Raw genomic sequence first — 19,364 nt, forward strand, 5'->3', positions numbered from 1 at the left:
ACGCATACCTGCAGCGTCTTATCATAGTGCCAGCCATAATCCTTCAGTTAATGTGACTGCTGCTATCCATCCTCTAAGAGCTCCCTTGGCTAACACCTCCTCCAGGCAGCCTTTCCAGATTGCCAGGGCTCAGGCAAGTGCTCCTCCTTTGTGCTCCCCACACTCTTTCACCAGGCCTCTGGAGTCTACTTATGCATGCCTGTCATGGTTTCTTTGCGGGGTGGGGGGGTCACTAAAATCGTATGCCTAGTCTCTAAGTGCCTTGAGAGCAGACACCAAAATCTGGCCCATTATTTTGCTGAACAAATGATTTCATGAGCGGCATGTGGGCAGCTGGGAGAGACTAGGACTGAGCTGCCAGGACTGACTTTCCACGGCCTGTCCTGGAAGACCACACGCCCACTCTGAGCAATGTTGACCTCACCTGGGAACTTGTTAGAGGTGCAGTTTCTCAGGCTCCACCCCAGACCTGCATCAGAGACTCTGGGGTGGGCCCAGCCACCTGTTTAACAAGCCCCCCAGACGATGCCCACGCAACGTGGCTCTGATGTTTCACAGGAACGCAGATTCAGAGGAGGTGGAGCCCCTCTCGGGGTCTCTGCTCTGCTGAGGGCTTTCAGGAAGGCCGTCGGCTGGGCCCCCAGGGACTGGCTCCTGTTGGACCCACACTCCTGAGCTTGAGACCCTTTTGCTCATAGGATAGGGGTAATGGGGGACACTCTCCACATAGACCTCCCCTTCCCCAGGCGGCCCAGGACTGAGGGGTTGCTGCTCCAACCTTGCTAGTCCCCCCGTTTCAGGTGTACAGCATAATGATTTGATATTTACATATATTGCGGAATGAACACCATAGTAACATCCATCACCATGCATAGTTACATGCAAGGTCATATTCTGTGGCTCTAGATGGACATGACTGTGGGAGGAACACTATTCAACCCAGTACCTCTACACGTCCCAAATCACACAGGTACAGAGACAGAGGGACGGGGACAGAGACAGAGGGACCGACACACCCAGCCCCGGCGGGGGAGAGCTCTCAGACCCTGAGGCGGGGCGAGCCCCCCAGTGCCAGAGCTGCCCTTTCCTCGGGGCCCAGCACAAAGTGGGTCACATCCTATGATAGTGTCTGTCCCATGGTGATGCTTTTCATGTTGGCTTTGCTTCCTGTTGTTGTTTTGTTTGGTTAGATCTACGCACAGTATGAAACTCAAAAAGTGAAAAAGGGAATATAATGAACGCAAGCCGTCCTCTCCCTGCCTCAGCCTGTACCCAGTGACTCTCCCAGAAGGCAGCACTGTCGCGTTTCCTGGGTCTCCTTTCAGAGAAACCCAGCCGGGCAGGCTTGCAGAGACTGTTCTCTGTGTGCCGCCTGCTTCCTGCTTGCTTCGCTGAACAGGCATCTGTTACTCTTTTTTCTGATTGGCTGCTTTCACATTGTTTGGGTCTTCCTCCCCCCGCCCCCCAGCCCCCCACCTTACTGTGCTCTCACTGAGGGCAGAGCCGTCTGCGATTTGTCTTTCCTCCGCACATCCTAGCTCAGTGCCCACACAGAGCAAGTGTTCATTTAAGGCTGGTTCTCTCTACACATCGACGAGTCATCAGTAGCTGGTTGGGTCAGTGTGGGCTGGGGCTCAGCCTCCTGGCTCCAGAGGTCTCTCTGTCTCCCCCGGCTTGTGGCACCATCCACCAGAGCCCGTCCTGGCAGCAGGCATTGCTGGGTGGGTGGCGCCCAGCAGCATCCTGCCTGTTTGCTCCTGCGGCTGAGCGCCTTCATCCCGGCTCGAGGCTCTAGCTGGGGCTGGCTCTGAGATCCGTGGGGCGTCTGCCACGGCTGCACTCCTCTCCCTGCCCCTTCTCAGTCCACTCGGGACTCCTGCAGGGCAGGGGGTGTCAGGGGGTGGCAGGGAAAAGAACAGCACTGTGAGCGGCGGGGAGTGCGGCTGCTGTGGACCCCTTTGCCCAGAGGCCTTTGCTAGCTGAAGGCTTAGTCTGGACTTGTTACCACGGAGACGGGAATTACTGCAATAACTCAGGGTTGAACTGGAGGCTGCAGCTTCGCCGGTTCTGGGGGGAATGTATTTGCTCCACAACACGCAGATAGGAGATGTGCCACATTTTTTCTGTATCAGGACAGAAATGCTGCCTCTGCCCAAGACTTCACCATGTCCTCCATGTCCTGTTGGAGCAGAGCACCAGGGGAAGGTGGAGCTAGCGCTGGGCAGGGGCTGCCAGCCCTGTGCGATGGGAGGCCGAGGCAGCATTCGCCAGCAGCACCCTCTGCTCACCTGTGGCAGGAGGGGCTTCGGTTAAAGCATTTGAAAGGGCCCCTCCTGCCACAATGCTCTGAGTTTGAGATCATGGGGCCAAATGAGCCCCCTTAGCCCCACTGCCCATCATTCCTTTCTCCAATCAATATTTACAAAGCACTGAGCTCTGCCCAGCACAGCAGAAAAAATGAGCAGACACAGCCGTGGGCTCTGTCATCGAGGAGCTTTCCATCCACTGGAGGAGTCAGCCATTGGCTACGTCATCCCATAAATAAACAGCACAGTTCTAGGTCCTCACAAGGAAAATAATACCTAACTGCAGTGAGGCATTGCTGGGCGCTAAGCACTGTTCTGCCTCGTGTGAATCGGTTCATGCTGTCCTCACATGCACCCAATAGATGCTGTTAACATCTCCATTTTACAGATAAGGACACTGAGGCCCAGGTTAAGAAACTTGCCCAAAGACATGGGGCTAGTAAATAGCAGAGGCAGGGTTTGGACCCAAAGAGCCGAGGTCCCCCTAGGAACCCAGACTTAAATGCTACATTATGGCAGGCTGGCCCCCACTTGCGCAACTGAGGGCTGTACTGGTGGGACAGAACCCCCTCCCTGATCACTTGATCACTGCCCCTGGGTCTTAATGCTGTGGCCAGCCAGCACCATGCCACATCTAGGGAGAGAGGGTTGGGGAGGGACCACTGGCTTCCTAGCAGAACCCCAGGGCTATGGTGGTTACTGTGGCCCACGTGATGCAGGTTTAAGCCTTGATCCTCCTGCACCAGGCTCAGCCAGACCCTGAGGGGAGGGAGGAGGGGGTGGCATCAGATTTAGGCCTGAATCTTTCTGAGTAGGCAGCCTGTACAGAACCCCCAGGCCCCTGCACTCCCTCCACCCCATCGACAAGCTTGAGCAGGAGCTGGTAAAAATAGGGCACTTGAAGAGGGAAGAAAAATTTGATGCAAAAGAATGAAGGAAAGATGATTGTGTGCATGCCTGGAAGTATCAAGCCTTCCTTTCTAAATATGACTTTTTCTAATGGTAAACAGTAAAGCATGTTCATGTTAAATAATTTGTCAAATTCAGAAAAAAGTTTTAAAAAACCCCACATTTCCACCACCCAGAGATAAATGGTCTTTTTTTCCTACAGGTATAATTTTTTTTTTACTCTTTCTTTCCCTTTTTCATTTTTAGAATTGAGAGCGTCTAGTTTAACAGCATCATATCTTGCTGTTGTTACTTTCTTGTCTTTTTAGCACCAGCAGGGAGTCACCCCTCCTCCGGTGTCTCTGAGTCACTGCCCAGCTCCCAGGGGCGTGGACATAGATGACGTCCCCACACTGCCGCCTCCTCCTGCCTCTGGCCCCATTTGGCAACTGTTATGGCTACTTGCTGACTCAGGGCCATGGGCAGAAAGGCATGGGCCCCTGGATGGGGGTGCAGGGTCTTGAGGGGAAGAAAAGGAACCTTCCTGGCAAGTAGAGGGGTCCCAGAGATGAGGTCGGTAAGGGGGAAGCCCGCACTCTCAGCTTCCAGCCCAGGGCCAGATGGCCACTGTCTCCCCTTGCTGCGCTCCTGCTCCCTTAGCCCCCAGCATTTCTTCCCTGTTAGCGGAGAGGCCCTTAGAGGTAGTACAGATCTGTACCCCAGAAATACAGCCCTCCTGGGATGGGCAAAGCAGCTCCATCCCCAAAGTGCCTCAGAGGCCCCAGGATGCAGTGGAGCCAGACACTTAGATTCCAGTCCTGCCTCTGTCTCTCTCCAGTTGTGTGACTTTAGGCCCATTATTTAACCTCTGCAAGCCTCAGTTTCTCTACCTGTAAAGGGGGGATACTGATGCTCACCTCTTAGGCTGCTACCTCTTAGCTTGCTCGTGAGGCGTCATTGATGGTCAGTGAGATAACCATAAGGAGGCACCCATGCCTGGCCCATGCCAATGCCCACGTCTTCTCCCCCTTGTTCTGAGGCTTTCTCAGGGGCTGTGCCCACTCTGGCCTGGAATGTGTTCCCAACACTTCCTGTCAGCGTTTACTCTTCTCCATTTAGCTTCTGTCTTCAGCCTGGGGGCTCTGTTCTTGAGGGGGTTGGGGAGTCAGGTGTCCTGGGTTGAGATCCCACTGCTCACCGGCTGCCTGACCTGGACTAGTTACTTGTCCTCTCTGTGCCCAAGATTCCTCATCTATAAGATAGGATATTAGCAGAACCTACCTGTTCTCTAGCAAAAACCACTCTAAGAACTTTAAGCAAAGCAGAAGTTAATACAGGGAATTCTGTGCTCACAAAATCATCGGAAGAGTTAAAATATGGGTCTTCAGAACCGAACAGAATTGCCGCACCAGACAGCGCCTCAGCCACAGCCAGGACGGGACTCCTGGAGCCTCACCTGCAAGCCAGGGTCAGGGAGCCCCTGCAGCCTCTCGCTCCTCATCCACCCATCACCCTCCAGGACCCAGAGGCTGGGCATTGGCCTGCTGCAGAGAATTGCTTCCTCTCCTCAGCCTTGCTTGTCAGCAGAGCACAGCCCAAGCAGCAGGAAGGAGGGCCCCTCCCCCCTTCCGCCTTATAAATCTACCCCCAGCACATGTAATTGATGGAACCCATTCTGCAGTCAGAACCCCTGCTGCAAGGGAGTGCTGGAAATGTAGTTTTAACTTTCTAGCTTCTGCAGTATAGCAAGGCACATTAGAAAGAGGGGGGAATGGATGCTAAAGGCCATTGACTAGATCCAACATGTCATCTGATAGGTGCATTAAGAAAGCTGGCACACTGCCTGGCACATAGAAACCTTTCAGTAGATGTTAGCGGTGAATGTTGTTATTAGGCCAGGGGCGTCTGCAGGAACTGCTGGGCGCTACCCACAGAACCCTGGCAAAGAAAAGCAGCAGCAACAGCAGTAACTGCAGCGGGTACGTGGCACTGTCCATGGTGCTGAGCGCCCTTCTGCTGCTCCCGGATGCTGGCTGGCTGCCTGGCGTATTATTGTAGTGGGCTGGATGGCAAGGTGGAACCCTAGTCCACTCACCTGAGGGGGCCATTTGGGGCTTCTGAAGGAAGTCTTCCCTCAGTCCTAGGAAGAAGATAGCAAAGTTAACATTCAACATTTGTGGTACTCTTAGTTTACAGAAATGTCTCCACATACCCTCTCCTTTAACTCTCACAGCCACCCTGATGTAGGCAGGATGGACATATCATATCCATTTTATTTTATTTTTTAAATATATTTTTATTAATTTCAGAGAGGAAGGAAGAGGGAGAAAGAGATAGAAACATCAATGATAACAGAGAATTATTGATTGGCTGCCTCCTGCATGCTTCCCACTGGGGATCGAGCCTGCAACCTGGGCATGTGCCCTTGATCAGATTCAAGCCTGTGACCCTTTAGTCTTCAGATCGACGCTCTATCCACTGAGCCAAATTGACTGGGGCATCATATCCATTTTATAGAAGAGAAAACTGAGCAACAGCAAGTTAAAGTGCAGTTAATAAACAATAGATCCAGATTTACACCCAATCTCCTGACCCCAAATCATACATTCCCTCTACTCTATGCTGTGAGCTGGAGAGCAAGTCTTGCTCCTGAGTGTAGCCCTGGATAAAGGAGCATCTATCTTTCATTGAGGCCACCAACATGCTGGTTGTTGTGGGAGGACCACAATGACAAGGGGCCTGCCATCAAGGAGTCCACAGATTTGCTGGGGAACTGGCTGTTCGTGTGCCTGCAAAAATGAGAGAATAGTGCCAGGCACTGGTAGCAAAGGCCAACTGTGTAAAGAGGGTGGGGACAAGGCACAGACTGGGCTGCTCAGTGGAGGAAGGTTTCAGGGAATAGGATTTGAGCTGGGCTCGGGCTGTAAATGCTGAGGAGACCAAGGTTCCAGTGTAGCCCAAGAGGAAGTGGCTCAAGCTCAGCCACTGAGACATGAGGACAGGACAGAGGGCAGGCATGGTGCCCCATGAAGAAGAGGCCATGCCGGTGACCTCTGGCACAGGGAGAAATGCAAGAGTTTGCGGATTCAAGTGAAGAGAGGGTGTGGCCTCTGTAGGTCTCCAGCCAGATTTCCTCAGACTCAGCTGGGGCTGGGGGAGGGGAGAGCTCCTGAGAGGAGGCTATAAAGAGGGCAGGTCTCATGCCCCATTGCAACATGGTTTAAAGCAGCAGTCGCCAACTGGTGGTCCGTAGACTACTGGTGGTCCGTGAGGTCCGAAAGGTTGGCGACCGCTGGTTTAAAGGACACTGAGCTACCATCCTTTACCCCCAAATCTCTTTATTCTCCCTCCTTATTTAGGGGGAGTTAGAAAACATTTTGGATGGTCAAGAACTCCTGATTCAGATGCCAGTAACCCTCATAACGTTAAGCTGGTGTTTCTCTATGTTGTCTGTACCTAAGAACTGACTGGAGATTTTCATTCTTAGAGTCCAGAGTCGGGTGTGAGTATCTGGATCTACTAAACACCTTCCAGGTCATTCCAGTGCCCTCCCCCCCCACAATCCCACCCCACACCGAGGACTCACTGATCCAAGGCCAATAGCACTGAATGTGGAGCCATAAATTCAAATTCAAATACTTACCCCAGCCTTAGGCAAATCTCTTAGCCTACTGGCAACCCAGTTTCTGCATATATGAAGTTGGGCAAACCATTCCCTGGTGTGAAGATATGAGGAGATTGGGGCCCCAGGGCAGTTTAGAGCAAGGGAGAGCTTACTGATACTTAGGAGAAGATGCACGGCCAGCCGGCATGGTGGGCGGGGAAGGACATTAAGTGGAACCCTCATTACAGTGACACTCCACTCCTCCAAAGGACCTGCGAACCTGGGCCACCGAGCTGCTGTCCTGAAAGGGGGCTGGGGTGGCCGACCTGAGAGCAGTGGGCATGGAAGCGGATGTGAGCAGCATCCCAGAGCAGAAGGGGAGCTGGGAGGGGATGCCCACGGCCAGGAGCTCCAGTTTATGTTCACCAGGTCCAGAACCATGGGAAATAATCTTTGCTGTGGGTAACAAAATGGTGATGAATTATTGAAGAGACTGAGAAGGTCAGATGGCAGCAGGGGGTGGGTGGATGCATTGCTCTGGCTTTGTGAACTCTGGGGGGTCAGGGTTAAGGGAGAAGGTAGGTGGGGTGGGCCCTCCTCACCCCTCCCATTTGCTCTCCAAGCACAGCAAGAACAGAGGCAGCAGTCCCCTACCGGCTGCAGTCTGTGGGGTACGGGACGATTCTTCCCATACTCCACATCTTCCCTGTGCTGGTTCCAGAACAGAGTAGGTGGAGGGTTACCAGGGATGGTCCCGCCTGGGCTAATATTGAACACATACAGTTCTCAAGGACAGTGCAGAGGGCTTTATAGGAATTGTTTTATTTCCTGTTTACAATGACCTGTGAGGAAATACTGTTATTATCCCCACTTTCCAGAGGTGGAAACTGAGGCTCAGGAGGTCTGATGGTCCATGGTCACACAGAGCTAGCAAGAATGGATCTGGGATTTAAACCCAGTCAGTCTGTTCCAGAGAGCCCATATCTCCCTGACACCCTGAACAGCCTCCCTGAGCTCTGATTTGAATGAAATTCACGGCCAAAGAGAGGCGTTCCCTGATGCCCCCCTCTTTCCACTCCCACCTCCACCTCACCCCCACAACAGGCAGATCGGTGCCTCTGCTCCATGTTCCTTTAACCGACTCAGATTTCAAGCTTTGCTCTGTCCAGTGTGGTGCTTTGATCTCCAGAAAGCTTCGTGTCCCTCTTCTTCACACTCAAAAGCTAACTTTCCCTCCAGAAGGGAAGAAGGTCCAGGCATGGTTTAGGGGCGGTCAGAAAAGGTGGGGTGCTGCACTAGGTTTCCATGGCAACAGTCTCCCTCATTACTGTCTCCACTTGCAGCTTGAGGAGGGTGGTAAGATGGGGGTGAGTTCTCTTCTCTCTTCTCCTTCCTCCCTCCCCTTCAGGCTGGGTGGCCAGGGGAGTGGAAGCCTGTGCCCGACCCAGCCTGCCAGATGGACTCCACCACTCTAAGCTTAGATGCTGGGAGCTTGTAATGGGGGGGGCCTCCAGGCAGAACAGGAACCCAGGCCAGACCTCCCAACAGCAACCCTCCTCCCAAATCCCAAAGGCTGTGAACCCCACAAAGAGGACCTCTTGTTTATACCTCCAGGGTCTATACAAGGCCTGGCAAGAGTAGCTACTCATTGAATACTTGTTAAGGGTTAAATGAGCAAATGAAAGAACAAGCCAGTGAGCCATCCCCAACGCTGGCCCCCGAGTCTTCATTTCCATTTTCCTACCACACCAGGCTCAGTCTTCCCTCTGGGCTCTGCCCACACTTCCCCACCGCACTGTGCTGGTTCCTGCACCTGCTCACAGCTCCCCCTGGAGGTCACATCCTTGCAGAAGGCTCCTCTGACTTCTCCCATGGCTCCCTTTACCCCCCAGTGATTGGCTAGGGGGGCATGTGGTAGCCTTTGCCTCCTGGCTTGCATGTCTCCTCAGCGAGTCTCACAGCCTCATGTGGGTGGGGACCAGCCTTCCAGGCCCCCAGAGCCTGGCATGATGCTGGCTTGGGGTAGGTACTCAACCCTTCCTTGTGGGAGGAAGGAAAGGAGAAAGGGATGAAAGGGGGAGGAAGAGAGGGAGGGATGCTTTTGGGATGGGAGAGGATGAGGGAGCGGGAGTTGAGTGGAAAAGAGCAGCATCCAGAAGGCAAACCTCCTTCTCAGAGCCAGATGGGTGCCCAGAGCTCTTCTCAGCCCAGGACCCCTCCCCCCTCCGCATGCATAGTATTAAGCAAATAATAACAGCAGTCCTTACGGTTGTGTAGCAGTTCACCCAGTGCTCTCCCATCCTGGGCCTAGGTCCAGTCCCCAGACAGACCCGAGACAGGCTCATAAGCCACTGGCCTCTTTGAAAGGTGAAGATTCAACAAATGGAGCTGGGACCATTGGATAGCCACATGGAAAAAGATGAACTTGGACTCTTATCTCACATCATACGTAAAAATTAACTCAAAATGGGTCATAGACTTCAATGTAAGAGCTAACATTATAGGATTTTTTTTAAACTTATCCTTATTTTGAAAGTATTACAGACATCCCTCCTTCTCCCCCCATTCATCCCACCACCCCGCTCCTGCCCCCCTAAAATTATAATATTTTAAGGTGCAAAATCTTTAAGACCTTGAGTCAGGCAAAGATTCCTTAGATATGTTGCCAAATGTATGGCCCATAAAAGAAAATTGGATGAATTGGACTGTGTCAAAATTCAAAATATTGATGCTTCAAAAGACACTGTGATGAAAATGAACAGACTGGGAATGACTATGTGTAAAACACACATGTGATAAAGGACGAGCTTCCAGAGCATGGAGATGAGGAAAGGGGCCCTGAGGGATGTCGCTGCCAGAGAGGAAGCCTGGGTAACTGAGCCTGCTGGTCTCCCCACTGTATTTGTTCCTTTGCAGCAGCCGGGTAGCTGAGTGGAGCCTCCAGGCCTGAGTTGGCCCCTCGCTGGAGAACTGACCCAGGTAAGAATTCTCACCAAGGCCTTCAGACGCGCCAGAGTCGCCTCCCTCCCTCTTTCCCCATCTGCTTCCTCAGCGCGGCTCCCCCCAGTGGCCACCAGCAGAACTGTAGCTTCTGCCGCAGGTGACCAGCACAGTAAGAAAGCTGGATGGATGCCTGCCACATCCACCAAGAGACCCCAGAAATGCCATCCCCGCCACTTCGAGACTCGGGCAGAGGCTGCTAAAACGTACCACGTTCCACATAAACTACTTAAGTTTACATTTTACTAACTGTGTTCGCGTAAACGAGTTAACCAGTGACCCGGTTATAATAAAACAGTGGGCACTCTCTCTTTAAAAAAAATCAATGGAAAAAATATCCTCAGGTGAGAGGGAAAAAAGTGAATCTGTTAATACATAACTCATTTCATGTCATTCCCTGGCTCACCTCTCCCTCCCCCCCCCCCCGCCCCCCTCCCCCGCCCCGCCATCTGTGCCCTCATTCTCCCCTGTCCAGCCACCTGGGCTATTTGCTGCTCCTCAGCACCCCAGGCAACACTGGCTCTGCCTGCAGTGCCCTGTTCCCCGTAGCTGCATGGTTTGCTCGCTCTCTTCAAGTCTTTGCTCAAATGTCACCCTCTCAGTGTGGCCTGCCCCAATTACACTCTTTCCAGTTCCTACCTCACCCTCACCCCTGCACTGCTTCTTCCCACCAGAATCCCACAAGGGAGGGGTTTTATTTGTCTTGTTCACTGGTAATCACCAGCATTAGTCTGGCACAAGGCAGTTAGTTGTTCACTAAGTATTTGTTGAATGAATGAATGAATGAATGAATGAATTCATTAGAAAATGAATTCATTAGAAAATTCAGTAGAAAAGCCTACTTTTCTTGAATGAAAACAAAGAGTTTCTAGGGTGAGATGCGGTCTGGAGCCCAAACAAATGAGCTTTTAAAATCAGGACAACGTTGCAGATAAGCCCAAGCTGTTATCAGTGGCCTCCAGTTTTTACCCACGCCTTCCACTCCCATCCCTGCCTGAAGAACACGGATCCAGTGACCGTGAACCCTGCAACCAAGTCTTCCCAAAATGCTCAGGCTCCCTGGATTGGCAGGTGCTGATCTCCCGGGTTCGAGGTCAACATTAGACAGTGACGTTTACTGAGCATTTCTTACCTAATTTTTGTGCTCTTTCTTACCCAATTTAGTCTTTGGAGCCATTGCCTCTTCTAGGAACTGGGTCTGAGAATTGTAGGACTTTAGTGGTGAACACCAGGGAGCCCTGTCTGTGTGGGTGTCCCGTGAATGCAGTGGCTCCATCCTCTGAACCTCATATTTCCACTCAGATCTGATCCACCTTTATGAAGTTTGCTCATTTATATCCAGGAAAAGCTTTACAGAGGTAGAACTAAGAACATTGAGATGTGCATTTTACAATTCTTTTTGTAAAGGGATCAAGTAGTGCAAAATGTACTCGCTCCCCAGCGAGCTGGGATACTCTGCCATCATGGCCCCGGGTTCGAGGAGGTTGTTCTCTTACAGGGTGGGGCTGCGTGCCATCTCAGGGCAACCCTCCTGCCTCCATCAGTTCCAAGCGGGCACTGGGTGCTCGGTGCATCTCCCCCAACTCCCCCGCAGGCTCCTGCGTCTTGCAGAGAGATTCCTGTGTCTGACCCGGACACCCCTCTGTTCCCCAGGGAGCCTCACAGGATGGCTGCCTCGTCGGGCAACCTGAATGTGGTGGAAAAGGCAAAGAACCTGACGGAGGATGACTGCTTTCGCTCTCGGAGCACCGTCCTGCAGGGGCAGCCCTTCGGGGGCATCCCCACCGTGCTGGTCATCAACATCATCCTGTGGGTGGTGAGTCCTGGGCAGGGCCGTGGGCAGACGGGAGGTCTCAGCTGGGGGCGGACAGTCGAACTTTCACAAGTGATGCCACAGGGGCCCCAGCTGTTCAATGGACACCAGCCACAGTGTAGGGACTCCCTGAATGACAGTCCCACCCAGGGGTGGCCCGGGTGGGCCTTGGGGAGGAGGGGCTGGAAGTACAGGCTGCCCTCCATGTGCCATTGTCCAGAGGCCCCCCTGGCAGTGCCCTGGGGCCTCCCGGCACCCTCCCCTTGCTGATTTCTTCAAGGGGAGTCTTGCTCGATAGTCCTAAATATGCCCCAGTGCCTTCATTCAACAAACGCTAAGCATCCACTCTGCACCCTGAAGCTGCTGGGCACTGGGCTTCCAGAGTTGGAAAGGCGGGCCTCCCCGACAGCTGGCGACCTCGTGGGGGAGTCCCAGGACCTCAGGACAGGGTCTCTGCAGGGAAGTCCTGGGCCCAGCCAGGGAAGGCATCACAAGCTTCTTGCCCCATCTCTCCCTTCCTGGCCTGCAGCTCGTCATTTTCATTTACTCCTTCCTCCGGAAAGCCGCGTGGGACTATGGACGCCTGGGTCTGCTGATACACAATGACAGGTGAGGAGGCGCTGGGGTCATGCCCAGAGCTGCTTGCTCCCTGGAGAATGTGCTCTGACCCGTGCCCAAGCAGTCATTAGGGTCATGTCAACGGGTGGCATCTCATCCCCCATCCCCTCCCCTGCCCTGCCCTGCCCCTCCTGACACGAAGGTGACTTGGAGGGCAGCCATCTCTGGGCACAAGGCCGCTTTTTCCTCAGACTCAGGCTTTCTGGATCCCGTGACTCCCAAGAGGTGTTGGGCACCTGGAAACAGGGGTGATCACCATGTGTATCCAAAGCTGTGTGCTCAGCAAACGAGCTCAGGTGTGTCTGCTACTGGGCAGGAGGTGACTGCAGCCCTCGGCCCAGGGGGCAGGCGGGAAGCAAGGCAGGCACCTGAGGCCTCTCCTCTCCTTTTCCTCCTCGCTGCTTTTCCTGCCGGCAGCCTGGCCTCGCTGATCTACGGGGAGCAGAGTGAGAAGACGTCTCCCTCGGACATTCCCCTGGAGATGGAGCACAAGGACAAGGTGAGTGCTAGGTAGGCCCGGCTGGGCGTGGTGGGGGTCCTGGCTCAGCAGTAGCCCTACTGTGTGCAGGAAGGACCATGGTCCTAATTAAGGGCTTTGAAGTCAGCCAGACCCACCCACTTCTGGCAATGTGACTGTGGACACATTCCTCAGCTTTGCCAAGCCTCAGTTTCCCGATCAGAAAAATGGAGATCGCACCTGTACCTACCTCCTAGGGTGCCAAGGAAGCATGAGGTGGTTCTAATGCTGTAAAGGGGCTTTAGAAACTAATATGTCTACTCTTCCCAACTCTCCAGCCCTTCTCGCAGCCCCAATCCTGCCCCAAGCTCCCACTCTGAGCCGAGGACTCACCTTCTTTTTCACATAGAAGATTCGAGATATCAGGCAGGACCTCCCAACCCGCCCGTCCTTCCTTCTCTTTCCTGTCGAATGCCACTCCTCCGCTGGGGCCTGTTTGTTCATTCAGCCAATTGCTGGGAGCACCTGCCGTGGGCCAGCCACTGGTCTGGAGGCTGGGCACTGGGCAGGGAGTAAAATGGAGCCAGTCTTGCCTCATGGCACTTTCTTCCTGGGTGAGACACAGACAGAAGCATACAGGGCAGTGGTAAGTGTTCGAAGGAAAAAGGGACAAGGAAGGCACTCAGAAGGATGGAACGGAGCTGAGGTACCACAGACAGTGGTCAGGGATGATGTGGGCCCTAAGATGACATTTGAGCAGGACTGAAAGGTAGAGAGGGAGGGAGCCGTGAAAACTTCCCTTGCCCCCCAAAACCCCCAAAATGGCCGGTCTCCCCCTGCCCTGCCATAGCCGCCGTGTGTGCTGTATTTTCTCACCTCCCATACACTCCTCGGCTCCCTCCAATGTGGCTTCCACCCCCCCCCCGCCCCCCACTCCACAGGTGGTTAATCCCCCTCCCTGGTTCCCTGGTTCAGACAGCCCCAAGGTCATCGTGGTCCCAGGCCGGGTGACCCAGGGGACGTTCCTCATCTCTCGTCTCATCTCTCAGAGCAGCTGACCCTGTAGCCCATCCTCCCCGTCTTAAGCAGGCACTTCTGGTTGCTTCGGTCGACTTCATGCTTTCTGAGTTTTCTTTCTACCTCTGTCTGTTCCCCCCACCGGGAGCCCCCACAGCTGACCCCAGACCCTCGCCTCCTCCCCCTCACGGCAATGTCATCCCACTCATGACTTCAGTTGTCACCTCTACACGGATCCCTCCTACGTCTCCATCTCCAGCTAAGCCTTCCTCTGGCTCCTGCCCCATTTATCCAATGGCCTCAACACATCTCCTCATGCCCTGGCCGGTGTGGCTCAGTGGATGGGGCGTCGTCCCGGGCACCAAAGGCTATCAGTTTGATTCCCAGTCAAGGGTACATGCCCAGGTTGTGGGCTGGATCCCGGTGGGGGCGTGCAGGAGGCAGCCAATTGATGCTGTCCTCACATTGCTGTTTCTCTCTGTGTGTCCTTCTCCATTCCTCTCTCTCTAAAAACCAACAAATTAGTTTAAAAACTACATCCACATGAATACTGTAAAGGCACTTGTATTTAATATGTCCACACAGGCCATGATCTCCCTCCCTGGTTCCCTGGTCTCAGGCTCTTCCCACATCCACCAGGCGCGCCTCCTGTGCTCTTGCCCAGGCCCCTGGGCACGACCAGCTCATGACCCCGTTGTGTGGCTTTGACCTTCTCGGCTTTGTTTCCCTCCACCTCTGCCCCATCCCTGTCCAGGCCCCTGTCAGTCTCTTGCTTGGATGACTGCAGTGGCTGTAACTGATTAGGTCCACAATGGCCCCGGACCCCATCCAGAGTGATCCACATGAGTGGGGACACCCATTCCCCTGCTAAAACTTCCGTGGCTTCCTAATGTTCTTGGTGTAAATTCCTAGTGCACCTTTATCTCGTGGTTTGGCCTCTTGCCCACTTATCAGTAACTCCTTCCAACTCCTTCACCCCTGGCCATCTTTTGGATCAGGGGTGGGAACGTCCAGCCAGTGGGCTGTATAAGGCCTGCGGAATCATCTGGTCAGGCCCTGCCAAGGCATTAATTAGGGGTGAGTTAATTAAGTGTTTGACCAAAGGTAGCAGGCTGATTTTTAAGTTGATAATTTTGTATGGCCTGAGAATGATGTTAAAAAAAATTACATATGGCCCTTGGGAGGAAAAAGCTTCCCCACCCCTGTTTTAGAGCCTCAAAAGTGCCACCTCCCTCCCCTGCTCTTCCCTCTCCACCTCCCCCACTGGCCCTCTCTGAGCCAACACACCCACCCTTGTTAGACTCCAGCTCAAGCACCACTTCCCCACCCCATCGGGGTCCAGATCCTTTGCTATCTACTCACAGGGAAAGCATCCCTTTTCTTCAGCGCCCCTAATGCAGCCTGTAATGATACACCCACCCCGCAGCCCAGTGTGGGCACTTCCCAGTGAGAGCCAGTGCTGACCTGGGCTAGCTCACTGCTGTCCCACCACCAGCCCAGCCTGTGGGGTATTAGGACCTGACACAGCTCTAGCTGTTGGGTGCAAGGAGTAAGTAGAACCATATTCCTTCTGGTCATCCCTCCAAGAGAGCGGGTCCCTTTACCTGCCAGGATCTCGCGATGGGAGTGGGAGCCTCAGGCAGGTTCCTCCTCCGCAGAGCAAGGGCAGTCACGCCCGCCTCTCAGGTTTATTTTTAGAAACAACACTTTGGTTGGTATTTTTAATTTTTGTACAGTGAAAAAAATCATTTTATTTTTAAAGTATTAAGAGAAAAATCATGGCAGCTAAGGGGCAGTCAAACTGAAGAGAGTAGAAGTTCGTTCCACAAGGAGGGCGAGTGCCCCAGCCTGGGTGAGGGGACTGAGCCGGGCTGAGGGGTGTGGGAAGCAAACCGTCTCGCCAGGTGCCCGAGCCTGTCAGAGCAGTGGGCATTACCCCGTGTGGCAGAGTGGGGAGGATGAGGCCACCAAGAGGGGTGCGGTGAACTGGCCACTGTCACTGGGTCTTGCCAGCTAAGCTGGCCCCTGGAACTTGTGGCCATTTCCTGCGTGGGGTGGGGAGAAGACGAGAGGCGGTTCTCGGGCCCAGTGTTCAGCTGTTAAGTTTTATGAATGCCTCTCAGAGCTGCGATGTGTATGCAGGTGTGTATGGATGTGTGTGCGCATGTGTGTGTGTGTGTGTGTGTGTGTGTGTGTGTGAGAGAGAGAGAGAGAGAGAGAGAGAGAGAGAGAGAGAGAGAGAGAGAGAGAGAGAGAGAGATGGGCCCACACGTGCTCACCCATCTGTGTCGAAGTGATTTTCATGGGTACATAGGCCACGCTTCTCCTTCCCAGCTCTGCCCTGTGCTGTACCCTGTGACGTGGTTCCGGGAAGGTGTGTGCGTAACCAGGAGGGGCTGTCAGCAAACCTACTTGTTCTGTAGTAAACCACAGCCTGTCTGCCCAGGGATGGACTGTGGAGAGACTCCATACAGCGAGGAGTGGCCGCAGGACTCAGCCCCACTCTCGTCTAGCTGTTCCCCCCTCCCTGGGGACCTTCCCATTCGCTGCTGCCCTCATCCTGCTATTCCTCATTGTGGTGCTGACTCATTCCTGGGCATCTGACCTTACTTTAGTTCCCCAGGGCATAGCTGGGGAAATGGTCCCCCCTGAGGTGCATTGTCCCCGTGGACATTCCCACTGTCAATCAACTCAACACAGGGACAGGGACTTAGAAGGTGGGCCTTATGCTGAAGGGAGCAAAGACCATCCTTCATTCCTTGTTTGCCTGCCCCTCATAACAATGAGGACACCCCCCTTCCCAATCTGTGTGGCTCCAGGGACCGTCAGCCAATGGGCCTGCCTGGTTCACTGATGTGCTTCCCCCCAAATGAGGACAACCTTTTCCAAGGTTTTGTCAAACCCCCTGGGGTCCCAGAAGGAAGCATGCACCAGGGTAACTTACCCAGCTGCCAGACCTGGCAGCTCTTACAGCGCTGGGCCCCAGCCAGCCCTCATCACGCTCTTCCCAAGCAGCCTCCCACTCTAGGCCCTCCCAGCCCCGCCCCCAAGGCCCAGGCTACCTTTCTCCACCACGCAGACACTCCAGACAGCCAGAGCCCCAGAGAAAGGCATACGAACGGGACCCTCAGATGCAAGAGAAGAAACCCAACTCACACTAGTGTTACAACAAAGGCTAACGTGTGGCTTGAGGTGGGGAGGTCCAAGAGAAGCAGCTGCCTCAGGTACAGCTGGATCCAGCAAGTCTAGTGTTGTCACCAGGATCCCCTCTCTGGTCCTCTCTCTTCTGAACCGGCTTTTTCTCAGACAAGATCCTGCATGTGGCATGGAAGAGGGCGCCAAGCCACTCCAGGCTGCGTGGCATTTACCAAAGTGCAGGAACCCTCTCTCCCAACACCCATATCAATCCCCTTAGGAGAATCCTGACAGGCCCTAGTTGGGTCATGCTCCTGATGGTCACCTGACCATGTTGGCAGCTGCCTACTTGATGGACAGCCTGGGCACTGGGCTACCTGCATGGGGGAGGGCCATTTCCCAGAAGGAAGCATTCAAAGGCAGATGGAAAGCAACTGATGTGCACCCCAGAAAGAGTCCCATCTCTCCCTCTGGCCCAAGCATCATTTCCTGTAACAGGATGCCAGACGGCAGGAATATCAACTCACTCACGGGGAGACATCTCTCTCAGCAGTCACCACCGGTCCAGCCCGAATCGGCCTCCTCCCAGGTCTCGGGCTCTTTCTCTTGCCTGGGAAGGAGAGCCGCATGGACGCTGCCTGCTGCCTGGGATGACGTGGCTGCCTGGGTTCCCAAAGCTGGGTGGGGCTGGCCCAGGCCTGGATTTTCTCACACTTCCTCTCCTTTCCCCCCAGGGCTCCTATGCCTGGTTCATCAACACCATCACCATGAAGTAAGTGCCTAAGCTTTCTGAGCTTGTGACAGCAGAGCGGCCTTCTTGGGGGAGGGTGGGTGGAGCCTCCTACCTGCATGCTGGCCTGGGCCTGATCTCTGTATCCCCATCCCCCCTCCCCCCCTCCTTATGGCTCAGGCAGAGGACGCTCTCCGGGGTTGCAGTTGGTGACATGGGACCTGGATGTGGCCCACAGCCCATTTTATCTCTGCCCCAGCCCTCAAGAAAGGGCCACTTCCACATGCTCATAAAAATGCTTTCATGAACTCCACACCAGGAAAAGGACACCCCTCCCCAGTGCTGTTTGCTTTGTTTCTGTGACCGTCATTCATCAAATTTGTCAAAATGGGGGGGAAACCCACTGGGCAGAAGGGTGGGCTTTCTCTCTCAACCTCGGTGCCCAATGGCAGAGGGACAACCCCTCGCCCTCCTCACCTTCGGGATCTCCTTAGTGCCAGACCCATCTGGTGAGGAGTCAGACCCCTAGTGACTGTTGTCCCGATCCTCCCATTCCAGCCAAACGCTTCAGTCAAGCAAATACTTTCCAGAGCTCTGTGGCCCACTGCGTGTGTATACATATGTGCCCACACGCATGCACACATGCACACACGCACACGTGCACACATGCACACAGCTCTGACTCCACCTGAGCCCTGCACGCTCCTGGCTCTCTCTAAATATCCCCATTCATCCTGCCCTGCTTGTCCTTCAAACTCCTCCTCCAGGTTCCTTTCCTGCCTGGTGATGCCTGCCCTGGGCTGTAACCTCACTGTCCCCGCACCCCACCACCACCCCCAGGCCACCTTCACAAGGGAGGCCTGCTAATTTGCTTCTTTGCAAAGACTCAGAGGACTTCTTTCTCGTGGGCCTCCACACCCACCATTCAAGGGCTTTGCTGGGAGCATTCGCACATTGTCCCAAGCCCCCAACTAGGTGAGCCACACTAGGGCAGCTCTCTTTCCCCAGACTGTTGAAGGGCCCAGAAACTGTGGGAGCACAGGGCAGCGTGGCTGGGCCTTGGGAATCCAAGCCAGGCAGCAGCCTCTGGTGTTGAGCCCCAACCCCACTGATGGGGAGTTCCCCATGGCCTTGGCCTCCAGTCTTCTTTCATGATTCCTCCGAGTCCCCAGAAAGTGATGTGGCAAATGGGTGTGTGGTTCAGGAAGCTTAGCCCCATGTGGGGGGAAGCAGAGAGGGGACTTTTATTTCTTGGTGCCTCCTCTAGTTTTGCTTTGTTAATTTTTAAAGCATGCACAAGCTCACATAAATACATTTCATTAAGAGAAACATACATGTCCGCCTTCAGTCTCTCACACCCCTCTTCACGAACCCCTCTGCAGAGGCAAACCCTATCAACAGTTTCAGGGGAATTTTCTTTTCTTTCCAACAAGCATTTACTATTTTTGCATTTTAAAAACAACCGATAACGCATCTGAACATTCAGAGTCTGTATGGGCTGGCTCTAGGCTCCTGGGTTAGCAAATTCATGAATGATGGGCAGGGCATGATGGCAAATCAGGCAGCCCTTTGCATGGGAAAGAGGGAGGAAAAACTGGATGAATGGGCCTGCCCGTGCTGACCACATCCTCAGGTCTGGGAGCAAAGGTTAGTTTGAGGCCGACTTTCTGGATTCTCTCTGCTGTTTGCTGACATGTCAGTGGATATACACAGGGCAGGGGAGAAAGTGTCTGTGTTGGGAGAGGGGAACATACATGTAAAACATAAAGCTTATGTAGTAGGTGTCTGTGTGATGT

General features: G+C 53.9%; 1 protein-coding gene across 1 annotated transcript in view; it reads left to right on the plus strand.

The window, feature by feature from the left end:
• TMEM63C (transmembrane protein 63C) overlaps window positions 1–19,364 on the plus strand; it is a 64,635-nt gene that overhangs the window by 19,632 nt on the left and 25,639 nt on the right. The window contains exons 3-7 of the mRNA XM_036314049.1: window positions 9,715–9,777; window positions 11,452–11,614; window positions 12,141–12,220; window positions 12,647–12,728; window positions 17,573–17,610. Coding sequence (XP_036169942.1) covers window positions 11,465–11,614; window positions 12,141–12,220; window positions 12,647–12,728; window positions 17,573–17,610 — 350 coding nt within the window. The 5' untranslated portion in view covers window positions 9,715–9,777; window positions 11,452–11,464. The remainder of the gene's footprint in view (window positions 1–9,714; window positions 9,778–11,451; window positions 11,615–12,140; window positions 12,221–12,646; window positions 12,729–17,572; window positions 17,611–19,364) is intronic.

Source organism: Myotis myotis, unplaced genomic scaffold (assembly GCF_014108235.1).
Source record: "Myotis myotis isolate mMyoMyo1 unplaced genomic scaffold, mMyoMyo1.p scaffold_m19_p_1, whole genome shotgun sequence".
In the NCBI taxonomy this organism is placed as follows: Eukaryota; Metazoa; Chordata; class Mammalia; order Chiroptera; family Vespertilionidae; genus Myotis; species Myotis myotis.